This window comes from Lonchura striata, chromosome 3, assembly GCF_046129695.1.
Source record: "Lonchura striata isolate bLonStr1 chromosome 3, bLonStr1.mat, whole genome shotgun sequence".
In the NCBI taxonomy this organism is placed as follows: Eukaryota; Metazoa; Chordata; class Aves; order Passeriformes; family Estrildidae; genus Lonchura; species Lonchura striata.
Genome location: NC_134605.1, coordinates 18,330,005 through 18,352,463, shown reverse-complemented (window position 1 = coordinate 18,352,463; position 22,459 = coordinate 18,330,005). Strand labels below are relative to the sequence as shown.

The 22,459-nt window shown below is 43.2% G+C and overlaps 1 protein-coding gene across 1 annotated transcript in view; it reads right to left on the bottom strand.

Annotated features, from left to right (window-relative positions):
- Positions 1 to 702: 702 nt before the first annotated feature.
- CAPN14 (calpain 14) overlaps positions 703 to 22,459 on the bottom strand; it is a 33,816-nt gene continuing 12,059 nt past the window's right edge. Inside the window, exons 4-22 of the mRNA XM_077781747.1 lie at positions 21,976 to 22,334; positions 19,766 to 19,835; positions 18,728 to 18,846; positions 17,985 to 18,121; positions 16,644 to 16,818; positions 15,876 to 15,941; positions 14,444 to 14,529; positions 13,113 to 13,187; positions 12,399 to 12,562; positions 11,548 to 11,723; positions 8,706 to 8,911; positions 8,129 to 8,165; positions 7,221 to 7,283; positions 5,586 to 5,643; positions 3,802 to 3,866; positions 3,294 to 3,362; positions 3,100 to 3,178; positions 1,872 to 1,988; positions 703 to 833 (exon numbers count right to left, since the gene is read on the bottom strand). Coding sequence (XP_077637873.1) covers positions 703 to 833; positions 1,872 to 1,988; positions 3,100 to 3,178; positions 3,294 to 3,362; positions 3,802 to 3,866; positions 5,586 to 5,643; positions 7,221 to 7,283; positions 8,129 to 8,165; positions 8,706 to 8,911; positions 11,548 to 11,723; positions 12,399 to 12,562; positions 13,113 to 13,187; positions 14,444 to 14,529; positions 15,876 to 15,941; positions 16,644 to 16,818; positions 17,985 to 18,121; positions 18,728 to 18,846; positions 19,766 to 19,835; positions 21,976 to 22,206 — 2,124 coding nt within the window. The 5' untranslated portion in view covers positions 22,207 to 22,334. The remainder of the gene's footprint in view (positions 834 to 1,871; positions 1,989 to 3,099; positions 3,179 to 3,293; positions 3,363 to 3,801; positions 3,867 to 5,585; positions 5,644 to 7,220; positions 7,284 to 8,128; positions 8,166 to 8,705; positions 8,912 to 11,547; positions 11,724 to 12,398; positions 12,563 to 13,112; positions 13,188 to 14,443; positions 14,530 to 15,875; positions 15,942 to 16,643; positions 16,819 to 17,984; positions 18,122 to 18,727; positions 18,847 to 19,765; positions 19,836 to 21,975; positions 22,335 to 22,459) is intronic.

Sequence of the window (22,459 nt, the reverse complement as noted above, 5' to 3'; positions counted from 1 at the left end):
TACACACACTCACCCTATAGAAAATAAATATCCAAATATTTTATCAGACAGCTCCTACCACCCTATGAGAATATTCATTCATCGCCAACCTCTTAATATGGGATTAGTTTACTTTTCACTGTACTGTACTTTTCAATCTGCAGAGAAAACCCACTTTTCTGAAATAAATACACAATCATCATGCAACAAACAGCTGGAGGCCCAGCTCATCACTTGGTCAAATCAAATTAGGGCCACTTCAATAGGGCTATGTTAACTTATAAAAGCAAAAGAGATGGTTTGAATGTTTGCAATCACTTTTCCAAGTCAGGGCTAGGGAAGACTGTTCATTCATTCTGTGAGTCTCTACCCCTTCTTTCTCAGAAGCCCACAGATTCCAGCTATCATGGGCCTAGCAGCTACAGAATGGGTATCCTCTATCAGGTGACAAGTTACTCAGGACAGGGCCTTTTCCCTTCCAGATTCAAGAGCTCCATCACCAAGCACAGCCTCTGGGCACTGCCACAATGTGTGCCTATAACAGCAGTATTACATCAGCATGAAGCAGGTGATACGAACAACTCAGCCATGCTCCAGGGTGTCACACCGTGCACTTGTGGTAATTGGCATCCAATGGTCTCTCCTTAGTAGGGTTGTCTGAAGTGAAGTAGGACTCAAATTAAATACATTAATTAGTAAAACTTGAGTTCACCAAGTCTGTGGTTAAGTCTGCTTGAGGAAAAGACTTTTCATATGAAGTAAAAAGTTGAAACAGGCAGCCTTCCTCTTCCTGGTACAGGCCTGGTTGTCTCCTCTACAGTATTGCTTCAGGAATAAAGTGTCATCATCATCCACTGAAAATAATATGAAAACAGGGTTGAAATAATCCATCTCTGTGAGAGTTCTGCCATACTCTCACCTGGACTGGACTACAGGGCTTTGGAGATATTCTGCCTTCAGAAGAAATAGAAGCCATAATAAAGCAGAAGACTTAGAAGCCTGAGCCTCCTTGCTGTTTGTAACTTACCCTGTAAGTGGTCAGTTAAAGATACCTTTTCTAAGGCTATAGAATAAAACATGCAGTGCCACATGCAACAAAGGGCCCTGCATCTGACAGTCAGGGGATGGGCTTTACCTCAGATTCCCGGAGATAGATCCCTTTGCCATCTTGTGTTAAGTTTCGGAAGGCCTCTGCAAAATATGTAAATGAGGAGTGTTAACTTGATAGCCAAGAGATCACCACAGCCAAGGCACTGTCTTGGGAAAAACCCCAAAGGCAGAGCTTGTAGTCTGTTCTCAAGTGCATGTGAGCTTCTCTCTTCTGTCCCTGGGAGATCCCTGAAGGCTGGAACACTGGGAGCAGCTGAATAAAGTCAGGTATGTTACTGTCTGCCCATCCATCTGTAAAATCTCAAAATGCTGGTGGTCCCAACCTTACCCACTACAATTATAAGACATGTGCTAAGTGTCTGCAGCATGGTCTGAGTATCAGCTGTCTCATCATCAAACTGCAGCCCACCAAAGACATATTTCAAAGCTTTCTTCTTCCTGGAAAAGGTTTATTTCAAGGCTGTCTCCTTCATGGAAAACAAGTAGTTTTCTTCTGTAATTTGTCTACCTCTTCCTACAAGGCCAGAGCAAATTTGCAGAGAGCTTAATCACTCTGATATGTACAGCTTAGATGTCTGTAGGAAGGGACTAGTGGGGAAGTAAAGAGAGAGCTTAGCTTCCTCTGTATCTGTCCCTTGCTTTAAATTGATTACTCTTGCATTATTCAGAAATCCAGTTCTGCCATTTTCCCACTTCCCACTGCCAGTGGGAACAGCATCAGAGGGGCTATGGCTCAGCTGGCAGACCAGCTTGCTTGGCCTGACACGGAACACCAGCCTCACCTCCCATGATCTCCACTCGAAGCATGAAGCAAACAAAGCTCTCAAAACTGATCTGTAAGTCAGGGTCACCATATCTGATTGCCATCAAATTACAGACTTCATTGCTGAGTGAAATACCTACATAAAATGGGGGAGAAAAAAAGGAACACAGAATGAGATGGCACAACTGAGTGGTCTTCATCCCTTTTCCAACAGCTTTGTTTTTCAAGACTGGCCTAAGATAATCAAATATTAGCCAGCACAAATGAGACCTCTACATGAACATATCTTCTCCAAATTTAAAAGGGTTCAGGTCTACTCCCCAATACTTGCAGTCCTTCCAGAGTTGAAATAAAATTCAAATAGGCCTCTTTTGCTCATGGGATATGAGTGTAATAGCAGCAGCTGGGTTTAAGAACAGTATTTCCAAGAGGGTAGGAAAGGAGATGAAAAAGAAAATCCAGAGGAAGTTCATACAGAAAGCATCAGTCCCAATGTCAAGCAGCAGCATTTGCAAGGAACAAAAACATTCTCTATTCATGGTCTGGGATTTTAGTTTGCTTTAGCAGAGGTCTGCCTGGGTTTCTCACTGTGCTTGCACTGACTCAGATGAACTGGGTGAACATGCACCAAAAAGAGGAATGATATTTAAGGTGTAAACATGCAAAGGAAGCTACAAGACTGAGCTCCAGCCCCCACACAACACCCAGTAATAGCAGCATCCGGTCCGGTATTTGGATTCATATGGATCATCCTCCATTTCTAGACCAAGCCTCAGACACTGCATGTGAATTAGTGAAGTCTGGCACCAATATAACCTCCGTGCAAGTCCCATGCTTCCAGGTATGGTCCCTGTCGTTTTCAGCAGAGGCAGCAATTTAATACAAGCTGGATCTGGCCTCCTGCATCCCCACAACTCCACAAAATCTTTTAAATTTCACTTAGCAACACACAGGACAGAGTTTAAAAATTGGGTCTGAAATAGGCAGACACTTCTGTTTCAGACAACTCTCAGTGCGAGACCACACTGAGAAAAGAGTGGGCAGCCCATCCCATGGCAAAATAATTTTCATATGTGTTTACCCAGATAAAGAAGGAAGAAGATATAGCCAAGGCCATGCAAACTATAATGTTTTCCATGCCTCCTGAGCTCTACACACAGTTATCAAGATGTTTCCCAGCCCTGTGCTTTTTCTTCAGCTTTTATGAGCAAGAAGATGAGATTTGCCAAAATATGCTGTGGGCTCACCTGTCTCCTGTACAGCTGCATGCATTTCCACAAGGTCAAGCTTTCCTGATCTGTTGGTGTCTCTCTTCTGGAAAACTTCCTGTGGGGTGAGGGAGTATTTTAAACAAACCAAACCACCCAAAACCCAACAGGTGACACTAAAGGGATAGTGAGCAGGGAGATATTGAAAGGGGGCATAGAAATTACTGTCATACCAAATAGAAAAGCAGCCTTTTCCACAGGACTCTGAATTCCTGGATACTCAGTGTGCCAGTGGCATTTAGCTTAGTGGGAGTATTAAGGTCAGAACATCTCAAACATTAGAAAGCACTCATTATATATATTAAAAAATGAAAAAAGAAAAAAAAAAAGCCAAATCAAAAACCCAAACAACCCAGAAACTTGCAGCCGCTCTAACATCCATGCAATTATAATATGAGGACAATGATTTCTTAGCTCACATGCCTATTTATAGACTTGATCCTCCTCCCACTAAAGTCAAAGGAAACCTGGCTGCTGATTTTAGAAGTGGCAGGAACCAACCCTTTCCCAAACCAGCTCCAGTCTGTCACAGTTGAACTGTTATTATGGAGGGTGAGAAGTTCAATAAGCAAGGCCATGTCCTGGTGGTAAAGAAATCACAGTAACATCCAGTCTGACCTAAGAAATAATGCTCTGGTAAAGTATTGTATGAGTCAGAAGCATCACTCATGACAAGGATACATCCAGGAGTGCCAAGATACCCTGGCAGGAATCCAGACTGAAATTCAGGCGAAAACCCTGGAAATCTGGAGAGGGAAAAAAAATAAAAATGTTTTGGGGAGTCAATGGACATCTCTCAGAAAAATGGACTCTCACAAAATTCCCCCTTACTTGATGGGCTTCAGCCCCCAAAGCCTTTCTGAAACTTTACACCCACTTGAGAAGATGTATCATTTATGATGATAAAAATATGAGGCAACAGGATGGATTCTACTAGTCTCAGAAAATCCAATATGAGCTCCCTGAAGGCATGTAATATAGAATGAAATATGGTACAGTATCTCCAGCTATTAGAGAAAATGGAAGGAAAAGGACATCCAAAGCTCTAATCCCAAACAGAATTTACTGCATGACCTTGAGCAAAGTCACTTGACCTGAAGTGCTTTGGGGAACAGCACTGCAGATTAATTGAAACCCTTGTACTAAGCATCTCTCTTTCCCTCTCTTTCTCAGACATGCTGCCAGCTCCGTTAATATAATTAAAAGTACAGGCACTGCTGAAAACATGATGCTGCCTCAAATCTTAGCATTCCTGGTTCATATATAACTTGCATGAAAAGTAACAGAAATAGGCTCTAATCTCACTGCAAATCACAATTACAGTTGGTCTGCATCTTCCACTGAGTAAGGGACAGAATCATAACTCACCAATCCTTTCTCTGCATGAAGTCAAGATGCTTTAATAATTTTAATATTGTAATAGTCCTGTTTAGTAAATATGAACCAAGTACCGTAAAGATTTGAAAATAATTCTTAAAATCAATAATTTATTAAAAGCAAAACTCCCTGTTCAATATTGTTTTCTCACAGATAAAACAGTGCCTGGTGGATCAGTTTACAAAGACAGAAGAACTATCCTTGCCCACTTTTGTAGAAAAGAGAGTAATATCGAATTCAGTTTAAGTGAAAAAGGCACCACACCACTCTTGATCATCTTCTTTGTTGCCTGTAATGGCTGGATGGAGCATTTTCTATGTTGCATATTAATCGTTACCAGTGAAGGAACCAGGAAAAAAAATCTGGATTCATCATTATACCTGTAATTTCATTGTCATTGTTCAGAGAGAACAGCCACTGCAATGCCTCACTGCTGCCCAGGTAGTGTTATTTGTTACCAAGGTCCAAATTATAAGCCTGTGGAGTGCTTTGGGCTGCCCCCAGCAGAGTGGATGTCACACATGAGAGAGACAAGCTCAGGGCTCACCTGGTTCTCACAAGCTTGGGTTACAGAGGCCACCTGCACCTCATCCTGTCCCCCAAACAGAGCAAGGGCAGCCCTATGCATGCACAGCAGGGAAGAGTAAATAGCAACACATGACAGTAAAGGCAAGACCCTCCTCCACCACACCAATTCCTACAGACCAGGCTTTCCACATCTTCTAGTTTGGTGCTGCTGAGACTGAGGCAGTGGCACAGGCTGAAATGAGATACAGTTTTAGAATCAAAGCTGAGGTCAAGCTAGGTTTGGAGGCCAAATTAAGAATCTGCATTCATGCTTGCTCTCCTCCCTCATTATTTCAGTTGTTGAAATTCAAACTAGATTAGCTCTGCTTATAACATTTCTGCCATATTGATTCACACCCCAGCAAATCCTTTTGCACTGGAAATCTAACATGGCATCAAAAGTGTCAGTTCAGTCAGATGGAAGCCAGTTTCTCTTCCCAGAATTCAAGAAATAGATACAGGAGCTGAGGCTTTTCTCTGAGAGAGCTTATTTTGCAGAAACGCTATTTCTCAGCACTTACTTCTCCAAGATATATTATTCAAGATCCTCTGGAGCTGAACAGCATTTATTTCAGGATTCTGTGATATGGAAGAGAAATTTAGGGGTTTTTTTTCTAAGTATTAAATCACTTTTCTCCCTCTTTTGTTTTCCCAGCATGCCCCATCTTCATTCTCTGCTTTTCTGGCCCCACTCCAGCCACTGTGAAAATCGATAGAAAAGACTCCCTTTGAATATGACAAGATTCTGAGCCTGTAAGGGCTGCAGTGTGCTCTAGGCTAAGTTCTCAGGGCTCCACACAGATCAGTGCAGTAGGGCAGATTTCCACTGAGTGAGGATACAGGCCTTTCAGCCCTGGTGCCATCTGTCCCATCAAGCATACTGTCAAGAGATTTGCTTCAAACATTCCCCTTTTATAATTTAAAAAAAAAAAAAAAAGGAAACTTTGGAATACTTCTACCCAAACTTTTCAAAGCAGAGACTCCTTCTCTCCCTTGTCATACTAAAGTTTATAAATCTTTTAGAAGCTGTGACAATGGTTTGTTTGGAGCATTTTTTTTAATGTCATTCTTCAAAAATAAAAGCCTGCTTTCAGATCATTGAGATATGTCAGGGTAAAGCCTTCAGAAATGGCAGTATCTGTCTTTGCCTCTTTGTGTACTTGGACGTCCTGACAGCAAAGGACCAGCAACTCACAGTATGTGGCAATTTCTAGCACATCAAAGCCATACCAGTCTCAAAACCAAAATCTTAAACAAGGGGCAAAAAGTGAAAGCATTCCTTGTTTTTAGTAACAGCTGCCTTCAAAATACTCCTATTAAAAGTGCAGATTTGTTTTTGTGAAATTGTGTTTGCCAAATACAGGGTACAATGTTAAATAAATGGAGTGACCTTTTCTGAAAGGTAAAATGCTTGCATCCCTCACCACAGTCAGTGGGATCCCTGATAGCCAGCTCCATCCCAAATCAGGCCTGAGAAATCACTAAAAATAATCTTTTACAGTAAGGCTTGTATTTCAGTAGGAAATAAGGAAGGAAAGATGATGGGACACCCAATATCTATTTCACACCTCAAAGCAGGTTAGTTGCCATCCAACTGTGATGAAGTAAGCATGAGACGAGGTTCAGAATTTCAGGGGTGTTCTCTAATAGATAACTTTCCCCAGTGAATGCCCCAAAGGGTAGGATGGATCAACACAGACCATCACGTTGTCCCCAGTACAGTCAACAGAAATTAATGTTTAAGGAGAGCATGTGAGCCTGGTCAGCTTCTATAGTCCATTCTGTTGTTTCCCTGTTGGAAAAGTGATCTTAGAGGGTACATCCCTGCTCAGTCCTTTAGCATTTGTTTATGGACTTTCTGCCCATCAGTTTGCTAATGCCTTTTGAGCCTCTTGATACTGTCACATTCACATTAAATTCCAGGCATTGACACCCTGTTGTGCATAGAAGTGTACCTGTCTCAATGCTATCACATTGCTGAACTTCACAGGCAAATTTGCTGCATGGAGTCATCACTGTACATAGAGTCCAACCTGCTCTCCATAGCCCCTCTCTGCTCCCCAGACATCTACAGACCTCCCTTGAACATCCAGATGCCTTTACTTTCACAGAGCTACATAATAGATCTGGAGGAGTTTGCTCACACAAGAACTTACCTGTTCAAAATACTTTGTGAAGAAATCCTCCCAAATCTTGCCTTCATACCTATCAACAATTTCCTTTAAGATATCAAAAAAAAAAAAAAAATCATTAACTTGCAGAAGAAAAATATTGTCAACCAAATGATTAAAGATGCTTTCCCAGCATGGCATTCCATTCCCTGTCCCTTCCACCCTCTGCCCACCACTGCAATCAGTGTTACATCACTAATACAGCTCACTGCTAAGACACCTCCCTACATCACAGAACTGCTATTTCTTGGAGAGAAATACTCAGATAACATTTAGTGGGGAGAAACATTCCTCTCACTCCACCCCAAGCTGTGCAAAGCATGGGGCTCACTATGTGCCAAGTAGAGAGAAGGGCCTCTGTTCTCCTTTGTACAGCCCAGCAGAGGAGATGAAAGCAGGAAAGGCTCTGTTTGTGCTAGGGGAACAGATTGTGCCATAAGTTCCCTAGCACAAGCTGCAGATGTGCATGCACTGCCACTGAGCCCAGTTCTTTTGAAGATAACCTTTAGGCCATTGCATGGGAATAGTACAGCTAAGGTCCCATAATGTCATCAAAATGCTTAAAGCCTGAAAGGGATGGGGAGAAGTGCAAGAATGGACCATGAGTCTCCAAAAAGCCATGAACAGGAAAGACTGTAGAGCAAGCAAGATGTGTAATTAAAATATGTTTGCAAAAGGGCAACTAAGCTGTCTGAAGTTTTGCTGGTCCCCAACATTTGATTGCTTCTGTCCCCTTAGTCCAAAGGATTCTGTCTGTAAACCCAAGCTGTGCTTTCAAGTGCTGCAACACAAGCACTGACATTTTCACTCAGCCTCTCCTCTAGGGCAGAGCAACAGTAAAATCCCAACATTCAGAGCTGTAGATTGAACCACAGATCCCCCACTCCCCTCACCTTAGAGAGGGTGAAGCTCGTGTTCCCGCCCATTTCCCTGGAGATGTAAAAAAGCAGACACATTAAGGACAGATCTCAGAGCTGTGTGCTTGTCTCAACCACAGGTGTCATTCCTCTTCCCCGGATGGGGCCCTAACCTGCTCTTGCTGTGTGTTTTATTCTCTGGTGTTACAGCAGCAGTAAAGCAGATTCTCATATCCATACAGGACCCCAAAAGCTGCTGGCATTTGAAGTAGCCAAAGCACCCATTTCTGCACAAGCAACCATTGTCAGTAGGGAGTTCCTGGCAAACTAATGGACCTAGAAAGCTAAAGAGCTCTTATCCTTCTCACAGTCTCAAACACGAGCACACTGCAAGAATTGTGTGGGCCTATCTCAGCCCACTTTTGAAAGGATAAGGCCAAAACCAGTGCTTCAACCACTGAGAATCCTACAGCAAGAGAAATCCGGAGCTAGCATCTGTGAAGAGATTGTGCTGCTTTTTGCAGAGTAAAGTCTTTATGCTGCCCCCATTAGACTAGAAAGACTAGACTTTCCCAGGGAATTAGGTGCTGGCAGAGGGGCAGCAGCATCTCACCGAAGAATGTGCTTCCTGGAGAAGACACGCAGGATGAACTCAGACTCTTGCTGAGGCTTCAGGGTGGATGGGACAATCACGTAGACACAAGGCTCCAGATGGAAGTCATAAGTCACTTCCCGCTCATCAAGGAAAACCTGGTGCTTGTTCACTGGCTGATGTCGGGTGAAGAAACCTGGGGGCAGCTTTCTGTTGCTCTCTTGGTACTGTTCAGGGAAGAAAGGTACGAGAATTGTGTTCTGCCCCAGCTGAACACATGGACAAAGGGCGTGGAGGATTAATAGGCAGGGTACAGCCAGCCTGCCTTCACATCTCGGCCTGTTTTACAGCACAAGCAGGTAACAGAGCCCAAAGGACTCAGTCTCTTCCCAGGATATGGTGGTTCTTATTATGCAGCACCCTTGCCCAATACTAATATGACAAAAGACTGCGCTTCCTGCAACTTACAGAAAAACTTACACTACTTGTAAGGAACAGCAGCAAGAACTGGGGATGAGAAGCTGTTCCTGTCAATGTGGCTTCTGCAAAAGTCTTTGCCATATGGGCCAAAATGGCTACAGGCAGAAACTGCTCTAGAGACTGCCTTTCACTAGCCAGAAACCTCTTCTCCCACAGGGACCACATATTTTGTCCCCAGCTTCTCCTTTGCACAAGGGATCTGGTAGCAGAGGATTTTTCAGAACACCTGTGACTTGAGCATACTGCATGAGCAACCTAAGCCCTTGTCCTCACTTCATGCAAGTGTCCTTGATTTGTCTGGCACTCTTTGCTCTTCAGGCCCTTTTCTGCCACAGGATGATGGATAAAGTGTTGATCCAGGCAACATGAAACTAATTTTAATGCCACTGAGTGCCCACTACACAAGCCCAATAAATAATCCTGCTAGCTAAAACTACTGTCACCTTCTGATCTTGGCTGTTCCTCAAAACATATAGCCATTTTACTCTGCAGCCTCATGGGGAGATGCTATTCCTCTTCCTTTGCCAGTATTTTTCTTACTAATAGGGCAATCTTTCTTATGAAGAGTTCAGGGTTACTCCTCCTCATGCCCCTTATGTTAAATTCAAAGTTTTTATATTCCAGTCAATACTCTCTTGACAGCAGTTCCAATACCTTAGATGCACTCAGCTTGCCATCTCTCAGTATTGATCTTGGCAACCACTACAAACCTGAAATTGAAGTCCTGGCTGCCACCATTCCCACTCAGGTGTGGCAGAGCACTGTACTAGGGTGACACTCAGACCCTCTCTGCTAGAAAGTTTACCTTGAAGGCAACTCTAATAGTGCCCAAAATACTGAAGTCAGGAAGGAGTGCATCTTTTACCATGCTGGGTCTACAGTAACTTGGAACGCAATTGTGCTGCCCATACCATATACTCAAACTAGTTCTTTGCCAGCCCAAGTTCTCATTTAAGAGGTGTACTCTCATTTGAGTAGTAACAGAGTGGAAGATATGCCCCTTAAAGACAATATGAGCTAAAACTTTCCCTGTTTTAAATAGCCCTCTGAGGTCAGGGCCAAAATCAGGACTTAATCAGGATTTAAGTTTCAAGACCCTTTCTCAGGTCCCAAAGGGACCTTTATCTCTTGGATAAAGAAAATGCTAGAAGTGCAGCTGACCTGAAGAAGGTGAAAACACCTGTACCATCAGACAGCCGGGAACCTGAGCTCCCTAGGAGATCTTTGACTCACATGGGGCACAGGATCTTTTCCCACCTCATGCCAAGACTGGAAGGCAGCAGAAAGGCAGTTCTGACTCCCACGACACAGGCAAGAATTGGGGCACTATCCCACAACTGCAGCAAGGCTGAAGTGCTCATCAGGTAAAGGTTGATGTAACTTCTAATACCTCTGAAGACCCAGGAGAGAAGCTGAACAACTAATGCCCACTCTCAAGGCCAATGAGCTGTCCTGATATGGCTGCTTTTCAGTAGATAGTTCTGCATTATTAGTGGCTTGCTGTGGTGACTCACTGAATTCAAATACTGTCACACATTGTCAGCCAAAGAACAAAGGCAAACACACCACATTCAGCATTGTCTTAACAGCTGTGCCAGCCCAGGTCCCCAGACAACAGTCAGCAATGGGACAAGGGACTCACCTGTAGGTCCACCTGTAGGAAGAAAAGAAACAACATCTGTCAGTCAGTCTCTGTGCCTCACCAAACACAGCCAAATCATTCCTGGGAAACAGAACAGCTACAAACACCTATATGAGGTCTTTGCCTTCAGAAACCTCAGTCCCTCCACCCAAAAACCCTTCTCCACAGTCACCTCTCCATAATTGTGCAAGCTTACAGCAGCAACATGACCTGTGGCTTTGTTCAAGGGAGAAGTGTGGCCCTCAAGGTACTCAGATAAGCAGGGAATTAAGGTAGGAAACTCACACTGCTAGTTATATCCACTCGCCTCTGGGTACATGGGGAGCTAGTGGTATGCACACATGAGCAGCTGCCACATCAAACTAGGAACACTTTTTAGGCACAATTTTACCATCGTTGGAAATAACCTGAGGGCAGAGCTCTTTGTACCCCAAAGTAAGGGGACTCCTGGCACCCTCTTCCAGCTATCGCACATTCCCTCAGAGGCAGCAAAATAAATCCCAATGTGCTTTGAAGCAAAAGGCACTTCTCACTGCTCTGCAGGGTGACACATGCTGGACAGGCAGCAAATGGGGCACAGAGCCCAAGGGAGCCTAGCCCTGCTGTGTGAGGATACTGGGCACAGGCAGGAGGAAAGAGCGGAGATCACCCTGCACACAACAAAAACTCTTGGCCTGCAGAGCACTACAATCTACAGGGGCTGGAAGTTCTCCTGTTTGATGAGAGCAAGAAAAGCAAAGCAATTCTTTGCACCTTATAGAGCAAAAATCCAATGAAAAGGTGAGGGGCTCGGTTCCGGTGTTTGGTGCTGTATTTCTGCATGAGGGATATAACCACACTACATGTACTTGGGCTTTTCTTACTGTCTTCAACTGGCAATACATTCAGCCAGTACTGAGGGTTCATCCAAAAGTTGCCTAAGTAAAACAAGAAAAAACATTTTGATGCCTTTTTCCATCACAAAATTGATTGCCAGCTTCCCACATGATGCCTGGCATTGGATTGAATAGGTTGTCTGGCTCTCCAGACCCCAGAGGAATTTAATTTTAAGGTGCAATTTACAAGTTTAGCAGTGCAACTACTATCCAAGACAGGAGAAAAGACCCAGGAACAAGGAACTATACTTCTACTTACATGCAATTATATGCTCATTTGTTTATATTCCTCTCTCACCCCTCGTGTATAGGCTAGCTGACTTTATACTCCACCTGCTCTGCTTCCAGAAGACCTGAGCCTCTGACTATTTTATTCACTTTACTTAAAACACACTCCCTGGAGCTGCTGAGGATGCAAATTTTAGCAGACAAGTTTAATGCCCTAGAGCAGGTCAGTGCTGGCAATTGATCCTGGGATCCTAAAGCTTATTTCATGCTATAATCAGCCCACTGCCCTATGTTTGCAAGCAGTGCATCTTCTGTGATAGCAGAAGCCAGTCAAAGCTCTTCAGGTGCTTATTTCTGATGTTTGTGTGGAAGCTTAAACAGGAAGTGCATGTTTCTGTTGTCAATTTTACGTCAAGAGGTTATAAGGAGCTGGTAACTGAGTCAACAGAGCATCCAAAGGTCAGAGCTATCCAAAAGAGCACCCCTCACCTTTACTGAATCCCAAACTTCCTCCTGCTGTACTTCCTTTAACCCATCTCCCACTCTTCAAAGAGTACATCCACTTTTTCCCATCTTCCTGGCTCATCAGGTCTGGAGTTAATTTACAGATCACCAGATCTACAAAATGAATCTTAAAATCTTGCAGAGACATCCTGGGAAAAGAGTACCAAGAGACATTTTGTCAGCAATTTAGTTTAGCCCATATGGTTCATAAAACTAAAAGGGAGCGGGGAACTTCGAAGCCGCACCATTCTGTGTTACATATGGTAATGCTCATATTTTATTAGGCAGTAAAGAAGAGAGCGTCTGCTTCTACAGCAGCAGCTAGGAGTAGCTAATGCACGACTAAAACTTCAGCAAAGGATAGCAGAAATAGAGAATAAAATAATCTTGCCAGGAAAGGGAGTGCAGTGAAAACACAGGGGCGGCAACATTGCCACCTCGTGGCAAAAGCTGTGGAGAAACGGCAGACAAACAGGCAAGACAAAAGCTCCTGGGGCTGTCCTTTATCTCAAACAGCCCCAGGAGACCTAGGAATGCTCTGCTTCACCCTCACTCCTGCATTGAAGAACAGTGCATTCCATATTGGCACAGCCACTCCTCCTCACAGCATCAAGCTGAGAGAAGCACGGGCTGCTCTAAAGCTCATCACCTATGCCTTGGCTACTGGCAGAGAGGGGAGAAGAAAGACTGTGTCATTACCAGAATTCTCCATCATCCTGCTTTTTCCTCAGCAAAATCTTCTCCTTCGGGCTCAGCAGCTCCCATTTGTAAGAGCTAAGGGGGAAAACATGAGGTGACTAACCAAATGTGGCCACAAATTCAAGGCAGAGGACAAAATCTTCCTCTGTAAAAAGAGGCCAAATCCCTATTTCTACATATCTCCATGCTTATCCCCCACTATGCCTTCAGCCACACAAGACTCTCCACAACCACACTGGGTCCCATGAGATGTAGCTAAATGGGTCCAGTTTTCTGCAGTAGAAGCCAGAAATGTTCAATTTTCATCAGCCACTCCCTTCACTTGAACACACAGCTTCCAAGTACTTAAAATATAAAAATCTAGACCTGCTTTGTTGGTTAATTTTCTGTTAAAGAAGACATAATAGGAAGAGTGTTTGGCATAATGAATGGATGACTAGGACAGCACAAAAGGCAGCTGGGAGTCATTTCAAAGGCAGGCCTGCAGTATGTTGCTCATTATGCTCTTCAACAGAACAGCTGGTGTGCTGTCATTATGTGACAGACATGCATCAGAGAAGTTACTGCTCTGCAGACAAGGTGAAAGCCATTCACATTCCCAATGACCTCTCTACTCTTCCCCCGCTTCAATGCCTTGAGCCTCAGCAAACAGCCTGTTCAGGGAATGAAGTGAACCTTGGGAGCAAGAAACATGCTCCGCTTCAAAGAGGAACGGGACAAAAGTTTATAGTTGTCCATGGTCTAGAATGCAAACCACTGTCTTTTATGGGTCCCAATTAAAAAGAAAGAAAAAAAATCAGGTAGATGCAAATATGGAGCCCATTTACTTCTACCAGTCGCTTCCTCTGATCTCATGCCCAATTGTATTTCCCCAAGCAGCCAGGACAGAAGAATCCTTCCTAGTTACCCAATTCCAACACCTTGCAGCCTGTGGAAGATTTTCCTGGGCCCTCCCATGATAAACAACTGTGTCCTGAAACATGGGGGTTTTTTAGAGCCTCCTGCACAGCTATCTGTCCCTTTCCATGCTCTCCACATTGCAGCAAGATGGTCAGCATCTCATGTTCATATTATGTTTCCTCTGGCATTAGTGAAAGGAGAAGTAGAACTGATCTGATTAAGGCTGCATGTGTGAAGTGAGGCCAGCTACAGCAGTGCTGTCTGCTGGAGACATAGAAATCTATGGAGTCATTGCTTTGACACCAGAAGGTCTGTGCAAGCGTTATCTTATTGCTAACCTCAACATTAATTCATGCCTGAAGATGGCAGCATCTTTCCTCCAAGAAACCTTTCCTTTGCTCAGTGTAACACCTTTCCTATTGTAAACTCACCTGTCACTCCAGTCTCCTTTCCACTCAATTTTTCCCCATGGATTTCTCAGTCTCAATAGGTTTTCTGGTCCATATTGACAGGTCACCTGCAGAAAACAGTAACATTGTGCTTACCAAGGTCTCAGCAGTATCTGGTTTATATCATTGTACTATGTCAGATATTAACAACAATTTTGTTTGTTCTCATAGATCCCATCAAGTATGATGATAAAAATCTTTGAATGTGCAACTCTAAATGCCAGCAACAAAGAGATTAAGGTGCTTCATTTTACATTCTAAACTGAAAACAGAGACATGACAGATTCCTAATCTAAAGGCTTGACTGTAAATTCTTCTTCCTTTCCAACATCTGCTCATTTTGTACTCATGTGAAAACCAAGTCCTACCCCAGTGCAATGGCACAATACAGCCCCCATGGGTGACCACACAGATTAATGCTTCCTGAACTGGGATGCCATGGTGGAAGGAGATGCCAGTTACGGGCTTTGCTGACAGTACACAGCAGAACAGCTGACTTCACACTGTTTCCACATGCTTGGTCAGTCCCTTAAGGCTTCCTGGCTCTTCATGTCATCAGAGGAGCCAGACTGACAGACAAGTTGTTGAAAAACTCCACACATAAACTCCTTCTGCTCCTCCTGTAGGAGAAACAGATATGCCTCAGCCAGCTCATCTGTCCTGCCCTTCCTGCTATCTCTTGTTACAGGTACTGAACATGCTTTCACTGAAATGTCCAAAGCCCCACACAGTCTTTGCCATCCTTGTCAACCTCTTCTTGAGGCTGGACAAGATACTCATCCACCAATTCAGAAGGAAGAAGCTCCTACCTTTTGGGACATATTATTTCAAGTCACTTACCTCTAGACAAAGATCCTAAGGGGACTCCCAGCAATTGTTCTGCATATTAGTGGGGTCCCCCTGCACTGTCTGCACAGGAGCACAGGTCAGTTCCCTTACTCCACACCCCTGACCCATACTTCCATCTGCAGTTCTTCATCTTTTGGCCTTTACATCCTTACTTCTCTATGGCCTCTCCACTGGCTTCAGAGGAAGGCTTTTTACCCTAAGTAAAAAGCACATCCCCAAGTTTCAGCACATCCTCACAGCAGCCCCAAAGGCCAGTCCTTTCATTCTTAACAGCTAAGATGAATTTCTAAGTGATGGTCTCAGCATAGCCCCATGAATCATTCCATCCTTAGAGATACACTGATACATAATAATCATCCTTTACATCAAGGCCTCCAAATTAAAATGGACACACTTAAAATATTAATCTTAACAAAGCCCACAGTCTCTTTTAGCCTTAGGCTAAGAAAAGAGTACTGGGGAGGAGATATTATAGTTGATCTGATCAATAGTTCAATTTAAGAATGCAATAAAAATTGCTAATATCCAAATTAACCTGGAACCAGGATATTTGGGCTGGTCTTACCTTTCTAATACCAGTTACTGTGTAGGCATGGCCAGCAACAAGCCCATTCTTCAGGACCTTTGTTGTCTGTATACAAGAAAGAGAAACAGAAGGAAAATAATTATTCTATCCCTACTCATACAGCAGGCTTATACCAATAGCAGAGACATGTACTTGTGTAAGCAATGACTTTCAAAGTAACAGGAGAACTGAAAATAAATAAATAAATGTAACCTCCTAAGAGCCAGATTTTTCAGTATGCTTGGAATTGGAAGGTTGATTGTTAATGGCCCTTCCTAAATTGTGGGTCTTCAGCTAGAGACCATGTCACTTTAAGGAAGTCCAGGAGGTTAGGTTTTGATTTTCAGAAAAGTAGAGTTTTCCAACAGCTGAGGTGGTAGCATAAAGCTCGGAAGCCAAAACTTTAATTCATGTTCTGAATGACCCAAGTCTCTACCTTAGCTATAACTTTATTCCATATGTGTCTGTACCTCACTGCACCATCTGTAAAAATGGAAAATTTATTTAATAAAATTGGGGAAATGCAGTATATCCCTATTTAATAGAATTTGTTTCATAGATAAACCAGTTCCTAAACATAACAGGGAGCCGAGAACATCAGGCAATCAATCCATGAGCAAAATTTAACATGAAGAATGTGACTTCTACAGAAAGCCACGTGGGGCAGCTTTGATACATTTTGAGTCACAATGGCCAGCCGAGCAGAGGGAAAACAAGTCTGGAAAAGTTTTTGGCTGTAAAGGCATTTGATGTCACTCTAAGCCTCACCCCTAAGTGTGTCTGACAGCCCATGAGAGATGTGCTGTAGGTGGCTCTTGTCAGTATATGCCACAGATCAGGAGGAGCTTCTGCAAGCTTGATCCTTGTATTGACACCCCCTGTAAAATCCACCAAGGCTTCTGAAACTTGCCCAATCTGCAGATCTTCATAGGAGCCATAGAGTCTGGCAAAAAAAAAAAAAAAAAAAAAAAAATCAATATATTCTTTGGGTTATAATCACAGATGACAGGTTGAGAACAGGTTGCCAATGAAAACATAAAAGAAAGTGTGCAAAAAGCAAAAGGAAGGCTGTAACTCATGATTCATTTTAAGGGAATTTTTGGCATTTGGGAAGAGGAGAATCTACAAAATTGCCTCCAAGATTGGCCATAGTCTGAAAGGGACTCTTCACTAGCTGTCATCCCTGACTACACTGTAATGAGAACATGCCCATCACGACTCTTTGATAACTCTGCCTTAGAGAATGTTGCCTGAATTTATCACCAGGTACTGTGCTGTATCTAAGATATAGTACCTTGAGAAATACTGTCCTGAGAGCTCAGCCTCTAATCTGATTTTCTTTATCACTCCAGTGCAACTTGGCCCAGTCTTTTCACTCTAACACCAAATGAAAATAACTGAACATTCTCACCTTTGTGTGATCTTTTTCTCAATGTTAACTAGAGTATTTTTCCCTGCTCTGCAAAGATTATTTCAGCCAAATATCAACAAACTCCATCAGTTAGGCCTTGCTGCTTTCTTCTTTGTGCTGATACTACCATGGTAGACAAAACACCCTGGAGAGAAGCTACTGTTCTCCCCATGCCATATGACTTGGGACATGACTCAGTTTCAGGAACATGAGAGCAAAAATATTTGCCAAAACAAAGTGCAGTGCTCCAGCAGACCTCCAAAATTAAAATCCTTGGAGGTTTCTCACACTGATAATACATTAAAGAAGGCTTTAGAAATCATTCACATTTAAAAATGTCTATCTATGGTGTTCGACTCTGTGATATTTACAAAGAAGGCATCAGCCTTAGCCAATACACTGCAAACAATGATAACACGCAGAGGACAATCCCCCACAGTAGGGCTGTTTTTTCACCTAAACCCTTGGATTTAAACTGAAGGGCCTGGTTTGATAAAAGCTACTGCAATGGTAGCTTTTTTTTTTTTTTTTTTTTTTTTTTTTTGTGTGTGTGTAATAATAGATAGATGAAAGCCATCTACTACATTACAAATGTAGCAAGGCCTAGGAGATGCATTTATAAACAAGAACAAACTGCGTAGGCACCAACCAACATATTTTAGAGAGACTATTTGCATAACTTGAAATTAGTCACTTACTTAGCATATGCCTTCTCCAGAAGGGCTCCCCAAAACACGTTCTTATAGACTGAGGAAACAAAGAGCAGCTCCCCAGCCTCATTCACGGGCAGGCGATCATCAACCACCACGTCAATCCATTCCCCGAAGTGCCAGAACTGTCAGGGGAAAGGAATGAGATGATGTTTCCCTTGGAAGGGACCTCCCCTTGAAACAACAGGAAAGGCAAGATAGTCTAGCTGTGGATACAGAACAAGCTGCTGTGGGTCAGTGGGATGTGCTGATTCACCCACAGAGCCAGTTCCTCAACCCCACCCAGCCAGAGGAGAAAACAAAGCATCTATCAGGTGTAAAATGAGTAAGCAGGAAAATTAGCCACAGGTGGCATTCTGGGGAAGGAATTCCTAACTGCAGGGTAACAGAGTTGTACCAAGAGGTGGGCAAAGGGGCAGAATATTTAAGCTGATGTGTTCAGGTCCTGCTGACTGTTGCCACTCTTGAAAAAGAGTTTTGTTTGCATTAAAATATGGGTAGGACACAGCTGGAGAGAGCAGCCAAGCAGAGGTGTTTCCTCAGTGGCTTGCAGTTGATTCACTGCCTGCACTACTTTGTGGGAGGGGTGATGGGCTCCTCTCCAGGCTGGGATACCCTCTGGCCACTTGCCCCTGGCCAAAGGGAACCACATACAAATTATCTAAGGGTGTGACACAAAACACAGCAGCGGATATCTGAGGATCGCCTGCAATCTGGGGGAGCAGCTGTACCCGGAAGTGGAAAATGCCCGCGTATTTCCTCTCAAAGCTCTGGTTTTGTGGCACAACTGCAGCCAAGATGTCCTGGTGGAATGTCAGGGCTCCCAGGGCCGCCAGGAACCAGCAGTTCTCTGTGCCAAGACAAACGGACACATGCATTTGGCTGAAAAGTGAGAGCTCTCAGCCAAGTTCAGCAACGCCACCAAGATCCCAGCAGAAGAGCTGTTGTGCTGATGTCTTTACAATTATAACAAATCATACACGCAAAATTATATGGTCCAGTCATGTTCCTTACTTAGCCAAACCATGATTGGTTTATAATTGTTCTCTCATGATCTTTTCATTTGGGTACTGTTTGGTTAAATAAGAAATTTAGCAAGCAATAACTTTCAACAGAAACATTCTGTGTTTTACCAACATTGTGTTGGGTTTTTTATGTTCTCTATAAAAGCAACTATTGAAACAAAACTTTTCAAATTTTCTTTGAAAACATTAGCTTTCAGAAAAGAAAATAATTTCCAGTGGATCTCACATGCAATACTGTACTTAGCAAACTTTGGTTTTAAGGTCATAAAGCACTTAAAAATTACCCACCTCTACCTGATTTTCAAATGGCAGTATAGTCTTTTTAGACAACACAAGCTTAAAATTATTTTTCTAACAGCAAGGCTGAGAAGAGAACACACTCACACTGAGCTTTAGGTACAAATATAAAGCCCTTCTGTGGTCTCTCTTCAGTTATCAAGCAGCAACACCACAGGCCAGTAAGAGCACAGGAACACTTCCTATTAGCATGGGCAGAAACAACACACAGTGGTGATTTCAGCTTGTGGAGACACCTCTCATGCCTCAAATCCCACCTCAAAGCTTGCCAGCTTATTTACTGAGCTTATGTCAGTAAATGATTGCTTCATCCACACCATGCCAAGTGGAGAGAGGAGGAGATGGATACCTTCTATTTCCATGCTATGTTTTATACATTCAAACTTTCATGCAAAATGTTATCTTGTATAAGAATACTTAGATATTTATACAAAGGAATTTCCTTACCCACCAATCCTTGGCAGAGATCAAGCTGCTTTCTGTTTGCAGCATAAAATACAGGACTTTTGTGCAATGCCTGGGAAGCACAAAATGAAAAGAAAAAAAAGGAAAGAGTTAAGCCAGTAACATGAGCTGATCTAGCATGAAAGTTATAGCTTTTAAAATACTGAGAGTCCTTTGTTCCAGCAGACATTATTCTGGCTCAGGTATAACTCTATTGTTATGTGCTCTGGCTAACCTGACACCAGCCTGGGAACACATTTGTGGTTGGTCTACGTTGAATTTGGTCTCCAGCATAAGTCACTGGCGCTCACCATGGCTTCCCATGGACACCATGCTGAGAAGACAACCCTTCAAACCTGCCAGTCCCACTCCTCCACACAAGTGTCAGCCAAAAGAGGTTATGAAGGCAGAGCATAACTGTACAAACTTTCACCCAACCTGGCTGACATATCCACATCTTGACTGACAATTGAGCTACAAGCTGATGGCTGCTACAGAATTCCTGTTGCTGTGACAAGAATAGGTCTGTGAATAATTGAACAGAGAGAAATACTGTGGTGATTTTCTTCTCTTCACAAGTGCCTCTAGGGTTAAATTAATAACCTAAGTGTCAAAATAATATTTTACTCGAATGACCCAGAAATTGCTCAAGCTAAGTTTCACACTGTTGGCTTCCCCTGCGGGCAGTAGCAAAGAAACAGCTTCCCTCAGAAGGCAGTCACAGTAATTAGACACCAAACCCTGCCCTTGGTGAGCTTGGGTGTTCAGTTTGCAGGCCATCACTCATAGATGGAGCAAGCTACAAGCCTGCAGGCTGAATGGCAGAATCTCAGCACAGGGACTGAAGGATGCACAGCATCCATTCTCAGAGAATCTTTGCTCAGAAAGTTTGGCATCCCAAGCAAACAGCAGCCTTCTTCACAAGGCAGTTTTAGAATCATAGAATCACAGAATATGTTGAGATGGAAGGGACCTATCAGGATCATCAAGTTCAACTCCTGGACCTACACAGGACACCCCAACAACCATAGCAGAGCAGCAGAATCGTCCACTGAGAGACAGAGGAGGTTTCAAGTCCATTCCAATACCTGAGGGATGGAGAGACACTTAAAAGGCTTTGTAGAGGCCAGGACTCATGCTCTTTTTTTTTTTTTTTTTTTTTTTTTTTTTCCAGAAACCTGATCCTTCTGGGATTCTGGGAAATTGTTTAAATCTCACAAAATTTAACAGCTAGAAAATAACTCAGCTGGGAGATGCTATATGGTATTACCTGGCAGAATTCCCTACAGACAAAAGAATTCTGAAATTCTCACATAATTCTGTACATTGCTTTCAGGAGGATCTGATTGTCAATACTCTGCTCAATGGCTCAGTAAGAGCAGAACTGCCATTGATAGTAACAGGCCTTATCTAACTGTGCCAGGCCCCTGTCCTGGCCTCCCAAACTTGTTATCAACCCTTTTGTTATGAGAACATGCTCTGTGACCAGCCTTTGCACCTGGGTGTCTCTTGTTGTGATGTTCAGTTTAAGCCTGGAATGCCAGCAAAGGCCTTGGAAATGTGAGCACAAGTAGAAAACAAAGCTCCCAAAACTGCAGCCAGCTCACAGACTGATGCTCTTGTGATAGAACCTCAGCCTTGAGAGCTGGGGAAAGATTATTCCAAATACAATAGACTAAACAGTTAAGCAGGGGAAAAAACCCAGCCCAACAAGAGGATAAGGCACCTGCCCTGTCTGGGAAAGTAGCAGCCTCCAGCCTCATAACAGTATGAGGTCCATGGGAGAGAGGGGTCATGGCTAAGAACTGTCTGGAAACCCAGAAATCTTCTAAAAGGTCATGATCTTGAACTCTGGGGAGAAAGATCTCATCAATCACCACAGAATCACAGTGAGATCACTGTAGCTGTGAGCTCCAAGGAAACCAACTCTCCCTGCTCCCTTTGCCTTCTCTCCCTGCCTGCTCCAAGTGTTACTGGATATAAACAGAACAAGGCTGGTTATGATTTTGGGCAACAAATGCTTCAAAGACAATTATGAGACTCCATGTACCCCAGCTCCCAAAATGACACCTGATGCAATAACTGAAATCCCCAGAGCCATTAAAGTACACCTAAATGAAAGTCTAACAGCAGTCTGTTCAATGCTAAAACTATTTGCTGGCTATCATCTGTAATCATCCTCTTACACACAGTACTCACTAAAAGTCACTTACGTGTGGCCTCTTCCACTGTATATTTCGGGGAAGTTTCTTTAGCAGTGCTCCTGTTCCAATAGAGCTGATGTGAGCAGGGAAGGTGTCGTCTATGAACAAGCGTTTGTTCTTCAAGCATGACTCCAGCAAAGCCTGGTAGTTCTGCTGGATGGGAGGCGTGTGTTTTTGAAAGATACTTCTACCTAAAGGCACAGGTGACTTCTTTTTTTTCAAGCACAGCAGAAAAGGCATGATGATGTCTCTCCAATAACACTAGGATAGTTTTTTTTCACTGAGGATTCTGGAAGGATCTCGCACTGCACAGTTCTGCTGGAAACTCTGTGTTTTCTCAGATGAGGCGTGTCTTTTCAGAAGAATTCCTGACAGTTAAAATAAGTATAAAAGGTAAATTTAATCCTGGCTTTTAAAATTTTCTTCTTAGTCAGCAGGGATGGGTAGGAACAAGTGGCATTCCCAGGAGAAGTGGGGGCTCACCCAATTCTAA